Below are 10,892 nucleotides of genomic sequence, written 5' to 3'. Positions count from 1 at the left end.
ACACTGGACATGGAAGGTGTCAGGAAGGCACGGTCAGAGTCACCACAAACTTATCAGATGCAGCTGAAGGCCCTGAAGAGGAAGAGAATTACAAAGTTGACCACTGCTTCATACTACTTTTATCATGTATGAGTGACAGGTCCCCTTCGATATCCTATGACCAAGGTGCGCTGAACCTCCTGGCACACCAGCGAACTTGGACAAAAGCTTTTCCTAACTTCTCCATGTGCCTATAATGCTGTATATGCATTCAAGTTGGAGGAACTGCTCCACCCAGCTGGAAACCTTGGGGGTCTTTTTATGAAAAGCATTCGCACATCTGTGGTGAATAATCTCTTCAATGTGTCCAATATGTGCATTTCCTGTGAGCATCAGCTCCAACTAGTGGCCATGATGCTGTATTTTCTTGAACTACCACAACCTGAAGTACTGCATAATGAACACTAGATGGAGCTGTTCATCATAGAAAATACGCAGATACATTACATGGATTATTTGCAATGACTGCGCAAACACTCAGGTGTTCGGGTTTTTTTTTTGTTTTGTTTTTAGGGTGAATTCACTTTGTCAGCTCTCCGTTGTCAGCTGCAGTAGGGGGCAGTGTGGTGCACGATTCAGCACATCACATGGCTCCTTTTTTTTTTTTTTTTCTTTTTTTTTTTTTTTTGTTTGTTTTGTAGAGACCTTTATTTTATGTGTACAAAACTTACACTGTGTGTGGTGACCGTAACTCGTCTGTCACCACACATAGTGTGAATGAGCCCTTAATAAATAGACCCCATAGTGTCAACAGCTGGGACGCCTATGGAAGTACCTAAGGTGGAAGGAACTCCTTATCTGGATCTGCAAGGCCACATGACAGAGAACTGTATACTACAGACACATGCAGTGCAGTAAAATTGTGGCTCAGCTGCCTATTTTTACTAGCCGCAAGTGTAAACCAGGACTCGAAATACAGTGGTGCTCCTGTTTCTGACACTGCAATGTCTCCAGTTATTGTTAATAAAATTTATATTTATTTATCTTGTGGAGTTTTTTGTGAAATTATTTTTTCTTTTTTTTTGTTTGTTTCTTACAGGAATTATCAGTGAAATGTACATTAAATCAAAGAAATGTATATTTTAAATACAATGAACAATTCAACCAGCTTATATGTTAAGTTCAGATTTATTTTTTTTTGCCAAACATTTGAAGCCTCGCTTCCAACACAACCATGGCCCCTACAATGTCTTGCACCAGAATTAGGAATGTGGACCTCTTGGTGGACCTTCGATCTTTAGTCAGTTGCTCTGACACTGAGATACATCCCCACCCACACTTTTCATTTTTTACTTTTATTCTTTCTTTTTCTTTAATAACACTCTACTTTCAAAAACGTTTGCTTCTCCAAAATTGGAGGTTGTGACCTTTTGTTCCAGACACAAACATGACCAATGTCTTCCAGTAGGCACCTCTTGATCTGCAAATGGTCCACCACTGGGCTATTCCATACATTTTTTCCTTTTTCTGTGATAACATTCATACTTCAAATACATTTGCAGACTGAGGTTTGAATGTCATAGGTTTTGTCATGGTCAGGGCCACCATCAGGAGGGGGACAGCCCATGCACATATAGGGGGCCCAGGCCCCAACCAGGGCCGCCATTAATGAGGGGCAGCTGTTGTCAGAGTGGGCCTGCCAGGATGCCGAGGGTGGAGTGGTGGGAGGATCCCAAGTGTGTGTAGGGAACAGGCCTGTGGGCCTGCTGTCAGGCTTGGTCTGCAACGGCAGTGTGCGCCAAGATCGGTCAGGCCAGGGGTCACTGGTGGAGGGTCCTATGGGGAGGAAGAAGAAGAGATCATGGTGGAGGAACCCCCCACTGTTTGTTGCAGCTGCTGCCTGGTGGAGATGGGACGCAGGCTTAGTTACCCCTCTTGGCACTAGGTCCTCTTCACTGACACCATCTGGAGGTGCCGGACAGGTGACATCTGGGAGGACTGGTGCTTCCCAAGGTGTGTGTAATCTGAGTGACATTGCCCCCCTCCTGTCCCACTGCTCCCACCTGTTGTACTCCCCCCCACCCCCTTTTGTCCCACTGCCCCTCTCCTGTCCTGCTGCCCCCTCCAGGAGATGGGTCTGAGGGAGGAGGACATGGGACTGGGAGAGGGGGAGGACATGGGATGGAGGAGATGAAACTGGAGTGGGGGACATGGGACGAAGGAAGAGGGCATACAATGGAGGAGGAAGAGGACATGGGATGGGGAGATGAAACTAAGAGGAGGACGTGATGGAGAGATGGGACTGGAGAAGGAGGACATAAGATGGAGGAGATGAGACTGGGCGGGGAGATGTGACTGGAGGAGGAAGAGGACATTGGATGGGGAGATGAAACTAAGAGTAGGACATGTGATGGAGAGATGGCACTGGAGGAGGAGGAGGAGGACAGTGCGCTGATTCAGTGGAACAGCCTGTGGGCAGGCCTTGGGGAATGTTGGTGGTCAGGCCCAGGGGGGGGGGGGGGGTTGGGGCAGGCCTAAAGCTGTGTATGTACCATTGAATGGATGCTAGTCCAGCATGTTGAAGGATCATGGTCCTCTAAAACTAATGTAACGGTCTGATCACCCAAATTCTTTGTAACATGGCTGCACTTTCTGATGGCTGCCCTGGTCATAGGTTATAACCATTCCTGGTAGAAGCAAACAAGGCTGATGCCTTCCAGGGAGCACCTGGGTCTATAGCGATCACCCGCAGTAACGTTCTTCCATTGAGTTCTATTCCCATTCTTTTTCCAGATGTTCTGTTTTATTCTTTGGCTTTTATACCCCTATATTTTGGTACATTCATTTTGAGTATGCTGTTCAAAAGCTACCAGTTTTGCTGCAGACACCCTACAGGTTGGGGCCTCCCAAGGAGGAGCCCAGGTATGAGCCAGGGACCTCTCATTCTGCAGCTGAACACTTATGTACTGAGATTTCCCTCCACATTCTTTTCAAATATTTAATTTTTTTCTTTTCAAAAACACTACAAATAAGGTTGAGGTCATGCAGGGGGGCTTGGATTGGGGACTGGAGGAACTGGGGACCTCTCAATGTGGAATGCTGTACTCCCAGTGTTTGTCCTGACATTTTCTTCCTCTTTATAACTGACTACTTAAAGTGATACAAAACACAGATTAGTTCACATTCTGCCCTCTATTTCTGGACATATATGATAGCATTGTAGTATTTTTTTCCTAATCAATAGACAGCTGTCACATGACCCAGCTCTGTCTGCAGAGAAACTGGCAGGAGGAGCTTCTAGTCCTCAGCTGCTGGTCACATATTAAAAATAAAAAAACAGCCTTTGGAACACAGAGTAAAAAAAATATATCAGTAAAATGTTTAAAATCATCATAAAAATATACAATCAAATCTTTATTATTTTTTGGCAATAATATGGCGTCACACCCCTCCAGCCTGCGTGTTAGAAGAACAGGGAGGTAAAGCCTCTGTCAATCAAGATGTAATATCCCACACACACACACCCCCCATTGTGTTTAGCTGGTTAGTGAGCATGAAGGAGAAGGGAGGGAGTGGGCTGTCATATACCACTGTGTATACGCCCGCATGTGTGAATAACCACAAGGGCTGCTCAGATGTGAGAGGACGGAAATGATTTCTAAATGAGTCCATGCACTACTTCAGGTGCAATTTGGATAGACATCTGTGTCTTGCAAGTCGCACCTCAAGTCTGAATGACATCTGACCTTGAAATCATGCGACTTCAATGCGACTCCACCTGTCAAGCTGTGTATGACAGGCGGAGAGGAGGTGATATGTGTCCTCCAAATCACCTGATTTAAAGTGCTTGTAAAGGATGAAGGTTTTTACATGTATTCTATGCATGTAGGTACAAAAACCTGTGTGCAGCAGTCAGCCAATGAGGAAAGAGGGGGTGGGGCCGAGTCATGGCTCCACGTGTGAATGGACAAAAGGAGCAGCTGGTGCCCCCATAGCAGGCTGCTTGCTGTGGGGGCACCTGAGGAAAATCCGGGATGCTCTGTGTAAAACCACTACAGAGAGCAGGTATGTATAGACATGTCTGTTATTTTATGACAAAAAAAGACCCTTTAGAATCGCTTTAAACTCATGACTGACATGCACTGCAGGTGATTGTGACACGCAGAGCTGTTGCTAGAAACCATGGGGGCCCCATACAGCCAACCTGACAGCCCCCCAAAAAAACAGTTTACTATGTCAGTTATGAACACAGTGATTGGTACTGATCACTCATTGTGTTCATTCCAGAAAAGAGGAGTCTGGTAAATGTGACATATTTACCGGATCCTTCCCCCACTCTCCATCCTGAAGAACCCTATTGTGTGCTGGCAGCTGCCGGTAGGAAGAAGAGGGAAGCTGGCAGCACGATGGGGGGCACACAGGGGGGGCCTGGACAGCAGGGGGAAATGTATGGTGCACAGGGAGGGTGATGGGTGTGGTGGGGGGGGAACTACTGGAACCGATCCCCTGTACGGCTCTCTCTGCAGCAGCTGAAAGCCAGTGGGAGGGAGAGGAGAAGAAGGCAACGTTCAGCTGCTGCAGAGAGAGCCGTACAGGGGATCGGTTCCAGTAATCACCCCTCTGCCGCGCCGAATGCCCTCCCTGCCCACATCCACCTCACCCAGCTGCCTGGGCCCCATACAGCAGGACTGGTGGTACCCCCTTATCCACGGCCCTGGTGACACGGTAGTTAGAGGTAATTAGAGGTTTAAATCCGGTGTAAGGAGGCGACTCTGCGCCCGGAGATCTCGGATTTCTCCCGTGGTGCTCAGGCAGATCTCCACCTCTTTAACCCCTTGACGCCGAGCGGCCGCATATTTGCGTGCAATTAGAAAATACATATGTGCTGAGAGCCCGTGTCCTGAGCGCTCCCAGCACGTATGGCCGCGACTTACAGAAAGGTCCCGATCTCCGCTTTCGATCGGGACCTTTTCCGATCATGTGACCACCGTGCCGGCGGTCACATGACCCTAAAACCCCGCCAGCCTCCTGGCTTCTGAAACGCTTAAAGGGCCTGGAGGCACCGGCGCAAAGAGGTTAAGGTTGCCTCCCCCTGATCTATACAATCTGATTGTACAATCTCCTATAGATCCACCATTAACTATGAATCACACCAGGCGGGTCCTCGTACTATAGAGCAGAGCTATGGGAGATTGTACAGTGTATGGGCAGCTCTAGGGTGGCAGTTTGATGGAAGAATCCCTGAAAGATAATATGAAGAGATCTGGGAATGGTCAGGACAATGTGTACGGCTTCACTGACCGATCTTACTGACACGTTCCTGATTAGTCTGGACCGGGGCGGACTGACCATTTGGAAACTCAGGCATTGCTCGAGGGCCCGGGGTCAGTAGGGGGCCCCATGAGATGTCCCCGGTACCTTTTTCATAGGCTTTTTTGAGTTTGGGCAAGGACACAGGGGCCCCATGATCCCCTATTGCCCGGGGGCTCCATGAGTTGTCAGTCTGCCCCTGTCTGCGAGACATACATTGTTCTCCTCCCTCATTGTACTCCTCCCCCATTGTTCTCCTCCCCCATTGTTCTCCTCCCTCATTGTTCTCCTCCCTCATTGTTCTCCTCCCTCTGTACGGATACATTGTATGAATGTGATTCTCTGTATCGTCTGCAGTGCTCGCCGCATCCAGGGACGGAGACAATGGATTGGCTGCAGTCTCTGCCCCGCCCCCTGTCATGGATACAATGTAGTGTCGGATCGGCCCCGCCCCCTGTAGGTGAAACTTGCACACACGGTCTCTGCGCTCCTCCCTTGTCCCCGCCTCTTCCTCCTCCTCCTCCAGTTATGTAGTAGGTGGGCGGGGCCGGACAGGCGGGACACGTCAGCGGTGATCGGAGGAGGATGGAGCCGGGCTGGGAGCGGGCGGTGAGGGCAGCGCTGTGTGTGACCGGGATCGGGCTGTCGGTGTACGCCTACCATGTGGAGACTTCCCGGGAGAGAGACCCGGAGTACACCGCCCTGTGTGACATCAACCCCGACATCAGCTGCTCCAAGGTCTTCACCTCCAGGTCTGTGTATAGGGATCACCTCCAGGTCGGTGTATAGGAATCAGTGTATAGGGATCACCTCCAGGTCTGTGTATAGGGATCACCTCCAGGTCTGTGTATAGGGATCGGGGTATAGGGATCACCTCCAGGTTGGTGTATAGGGATCGGGGTATGGGGATCACCTCCAGGTTGGTGTATAGGAATCAGTGTATAGGGATCACCTCCAGGTCGGTGTATTGGGATCACCTCCAGGTCGGTGTATAGGGATCACCTCCAGGTCGGTGTATAGGGATCACCTCCAGGTCGGTGTATAGGGATCGGTGTATAGGGATCACCTCCAGGTCGGTGTATAGGGATCGGGGTATAGGGATCACCTCCAGGTCAGTGTATAGGGATCACCTCCAGGTCGATGTATAGGGATCGGGGTATAGGGATCGGTGTATAGGGATCACCTCCAGGTCGGTGTATAGGGATCAGGGTATAGGGATCACCTCCAGGTTGGTGTATAGGGATCACCTCCAGGTCAATGTATAGGGATCGGTGTATAGGGATCACCTCCAGGTCGGGGTATAGGGATCACCTCCAGGTCGGGGTATAGGGATCACCTCCAGATCGGTGTATAGGGATCACCTCCAGGTCGGTGTATAGGGATCACCTCCAGGTCAGTGTATAGGGATCACCTCCAGGTCGGTGTATAGGGATAATTGTTTGGGGATCACCTCCAGGTCAGGGTATAGGGATCACCTCCAGGTCGGTGTATAAGGATAATTGTTTGGGGATCACCTCCAGGTCAGGGTATAGGGATCGGTGTATAGGGATCACCTCCAGATCGGTGTATAGGGATCACCTCCAGATCGGTGTATAGGGATCACCTCCAGGTCGGTGTATAGGGATCACCTCCAGGTTGGTGTATAGGGATCAGGGTATAGGGATCACCTCCAGGTCAGTGTATAGGGATCACCTCCAGGTCGGTGTATAGGGATAATTGTTTGGGGATCACCTCCAGGTCAGTGTATGGAGATCAGTGTACTCTATGTATAGGGATCACCTCCAGGTCAGTGTGTGTGTGATCTGTACTATATGGAGATCCATGAGCTCCATAGAGACCACCCCTGGGGTGGTTTCGCGACCCATAGAGATCATACCAGGGCTCACCCATGGGATGGGCACGCCCTTCCGTAGAGACCACCCCTGAGGCACGCGCCCTTCCGTAGAGACCACCCCTGAGGCGCGCGCCCTTCCGTAGAGACCACCCCTGAGGCGCGCGCCCTTCCGTAGAGACCACCCCTGAGGCGCGCGCCCTTCCGTAGAGACCACCCCTGAGGCGCGCGCCCTTCCGTAGAGACCACCCCTGAGGCGCGCGCCCTTCCGTAGAGACCACCCCTGAGGCGCGCGCCCTTCCGTAGAGACCACCCCTGAGGCACGCGCCCTTCCGTAGAGACCACCCCTGAGGCACGCGCCCTTCCGTAGAGACCACCCCTGGGCCGGGTGTGCGCTCCGTAGAGGATTTGTAGGATGTGTAATAATTTATGATTTTGTGCTATGATTGTCGGCTTTATATAAAATCTTTTCACCATCTCTTCCAGGTGGGGTCGTGGCTTCGGATTGGTTGAAGGTATTTTGGGAGCACAGAGTCTCCTCAATCAGCCCAATAGCGTGTTTGGAATCTTATTCTACATCCTGCAGATAGCGCTTGGTGAGTGTTGGGGAATCCGATGAGAACACAGCGCGCCCAATCATTATTCCACGTTTGTTGCTACAGGCATTCCCTGACCCAACCTTCATCCAGGCTTCTTACCTGCTCCTGAGCTGTAGATCATGACATCAAGAAGGAAACTGCACTCTAAAATGTGTTCTAATAAGTACAGTCAGGAGGGCGTTGTCATGTATAACTCGGGATCAATAGTTGTGTTTCATATATCAGATAATCCTCCTATACCACCACATTCTAGATGGGAAAGCTTTATTGAGACTCCAGACCGAGATCCTACAACCTTCGTCATTAAACCACAAATACACAATCTGTTCTGTTTGTACCTAGAGCTGCATTGAAAGGAAACAAATAATTGGCAAACAATTGGGGACAGTTGGTAATCAATCCTGTCCATTGTCTAGTGGGAGTAGGTCACGTTCAACTGGACTTGTTTTGTAATATTGAGGATGTTTCGTAGTTTGTCCAAAATACTCCTTCAGTTCTAATGAGTGTCAGGACATTACCCCACCATTTATGTCCACACAGGTAGCACAGGGACCTAATCCATTCTCCAGGAAATGTGTAGATGTTTGGTAACCATCCTGTTCTTGGACAATCAACATCTACAATAACCCATCCTGTTCTTGGCCAGTCAGTGTCTACAAGAGCCCATCCTGTTCTTGGCCAGTCAGCGTCTACAAGAGCCCATCCAGTTTTTGGCCAGTCAGCGTCTACAAGAGCCCATCCTGTTCTTGGCCAGTCAGCGTCTGCAAGAGCCCATCCAGTTCTTGGCCAGTCAGCATCTACAAGAGCCCATCCTGTTCTTGGCCAGTCATTGTCTACAAGAGCCCATCCTGTTCTTGGCCAGTCAATGTCTACCAGAGCCCATCTTGTTCTTGCCCAGTCAGTGTCTACAAGGGCCCATTCTGTTCTTGGCCAGTCAGCATCTACAAGAGCCCATCCTGTTCTTGGCCAGTCAGCATCTACAAGAGCCCATCCTGTTCTTGGCCAGTCAGTGTCTACAAGAGCCCATCCTGTTCTTGGCCAGTCAGTGTCTACAAGAGCCCATCCTGTTCTTGGCCAGTCAGCATCTACAAGAGCCCATCCTGTTCTTGGCCAGTCAGCGTCTACAAGAGCCCATCCTGTTCTTGGCCAGTCAGCGTCTACAAGAGCCCATCCTGTTCTTGGCCAGTCAGCGTCTACAAGAGCCCATCCTGTTCTTGGCCAGTCAGCGTGTACAAGAGCCCATCCAGTTCTTGGCCAGTCAGCGTCTACAAGAGCCCATCCTGTTCTTGGCCAGTCAGCGTGTACAAGAGCCCATCCAGTTCTTGGCCAGTCAGCGTCTACAAGAGCCCATCCTGTTCTTGGCCAGTCAGCGTCTACAAGAGCCCATCCTGTTCTTGGCCAGTCAGTGTCTACAAGAGCCCATCCTGTTCTTGGCCAGTCAGCGTCTACAAGAGCCCATCTTGTTCTTGCCCAGTCAGTGTCTACAAGAGCCCATCCTGTTCTTGCCCAGTCAGCGTCTACAAGAGCCCATCCTGTTCTTGCCCAGTCAGCGTCTACAAGAGCCCATCCTGTTCTTGCCCAGTCAGTGTCTACAAGAGCCCATCCTGTTCTTGCCCAGTCAGTGTCTACAAGAGCCCATCCTGTTCTTGCCCAGATATATATATTTAAATGGGCCAAAGTATGGATGGGATGGTATCCTGCTGCTTGGGGTCCTCCTCCACTCAACCGATGGGCTCCCCTTCCAGGGTGGTTATTATAGAGGAATAAATCAAATCATATTGTATTACCCTTTAAAAACAGTTTTTTATTAATAAAAGTAATGCACTCACATTTACTCTGTTAAGACCGCTTTGTGCACAAAATGTGTCCTCCAGAACTTTTTCACAGGTGAAAATCCTAAAATTGCCCACTGGTGTTCGTATGGTACCATCGAGCGCCGTGACGTCAAAGCCCCTCCCCTACGCGTTACGCCACTGGTCACGTGGCTTCATCAGGGGATTAATATTATATCTCTGGAGGAGTTAAAATATCAAAAAACTTTGATGGGTGGGTGTCAGTGTAGAGCAGTGGGTGTTCCTAGGCAGGCTGTATTTGCATGCAGACCGCCCACAGCTGATACTGAGCCTCCATGATTGATAGATCTGAAATCCAAGGAATGAACATGGCGGGCCAGGGACAGTCAAGCTGGGGAGGAATGTATAAATGATGCTGGAAATCCTACGGCCAGGAAATGAGGTGGGCTCTACTTGACTTGCTTAAGCTTCTAATACACATTGTGAGAAACTCACAGTGTGCAGTGAAATCAGAGAGTTCAATACAAGAGAGGATCCTTTACTGTTGCTTGCTGCTAATACTTTTTTTCCCCTCTTCAGGATTTGTGTCTTCAGTGGCCGCGGCTGCCACCCTCCTAGTGACATCACTCGTGTCCATCGCAGGCTCCCTCTACCTGGCCTACATCCTCTTCTACATCCTGGAGGACTTCTGCGTCATCTGCATCACCACATATGTCCTAAACTTCTCCCTGCTGCTGCTGAACGCGGTGCGACTGCGCTACCTCACCGCCAAGCCTCAGAAGAAGAAAAAGAACAAGCGCAAGACGCACTAACGGGGCGTGGCCTTCGTGATGGCTTTCTGCATTATGTCTGCATTGACACACTCAGGAATTTTTAATTGACAGTATTACAATTTTTATAGAAATCAAATTTTTTTTTTAAAAGGTTTCTTAGCCGTTTAATCATGGTTCAGGACGACTAGAGCGGATCCATCTGAAAAGTTCCGCCAGATACAAGGACCTTTCTAGGGATGACGGTGAAATTTTGGGAATATTGAAGCCAATGAGCAAACTTGTCTGTGGATCATTTTTGCCGCTAGGTGCCTTCAGAGTAAATGGATATCCTGTACCTCGACCATTCCGAGCCTTGCGTTGTCTTCCAATAAATTGGTTGTTTTACATTATGTCTTCCTTCCATTGTCTACATCAGAATACAAAAGTCTGACACAATGATTTTTATTACAGGGGTCACCGCACCCAAAATTTTGCACTGATTGGCAGGGTTGCCAAACACAGTTCCAAAAGCAAAGGCAAAAAGCCTTGCCATGCATAGGGACTGTTCAGACCATTGTGCTACATCGGTGTGCATTGCCATCGTAACAGAGTGCTTTATAACAAATGT

At 49.4% G+C, this 10,892-nt stretch overlaps 1 protein-coding gene across 1 annotated transcript; it reads left to right on the top strand.

Annotated features, from left to right (window-relative positions):
• The first annotated feature begins 5,835 nt into the window (after nucleotides 1–5,835).
• LOC149428491 (vitamin K epoxide reductase complex subunit 1-like protein 1) lies at nucleotides 5,836–10,674 on the top strand. Its single transcript, XM_089667338.1, has 3 exons — nucleotides 5,836–6,041; nucleotides 7,607–7,716; nucleotides 10,092–10,674. Exons 1-3 carry the CDS (start codon nucleotides 5,875–5,877, stop codon nucleotides 10,322–10,324), a joined length of 510 nt encoding a protein of 169 aa, XP_089523464.1. The 5' UTR covers nucleotides 5,836–5,874; the 3' UTR covers nucleotides 10,325–10,674.
• The last annotated feature ends 218 nt before the right edge of the window (nucleotides 10,675–10,892 follow it).

This window comes from Staurois parvus, unplaced genomic scaffold (assembly GCF_062004578.1).
Source record: "Staurois parvus isolate SC_StPar_1 unplaced genomic scaffold, SC_StPar_1.0 ptg003199l, whole genome shotgun sequence".
NCBI lineage: Eukaryota > Metazoa > Chordata > Amphibia > Anura > Ranidae > Staurois > Staurois parvus.
The sequence above is the reverse complement of the archived record's forward strand: the minus strand, read 5'-3'. Positions and strand labels throughout refer to the sequence as shown.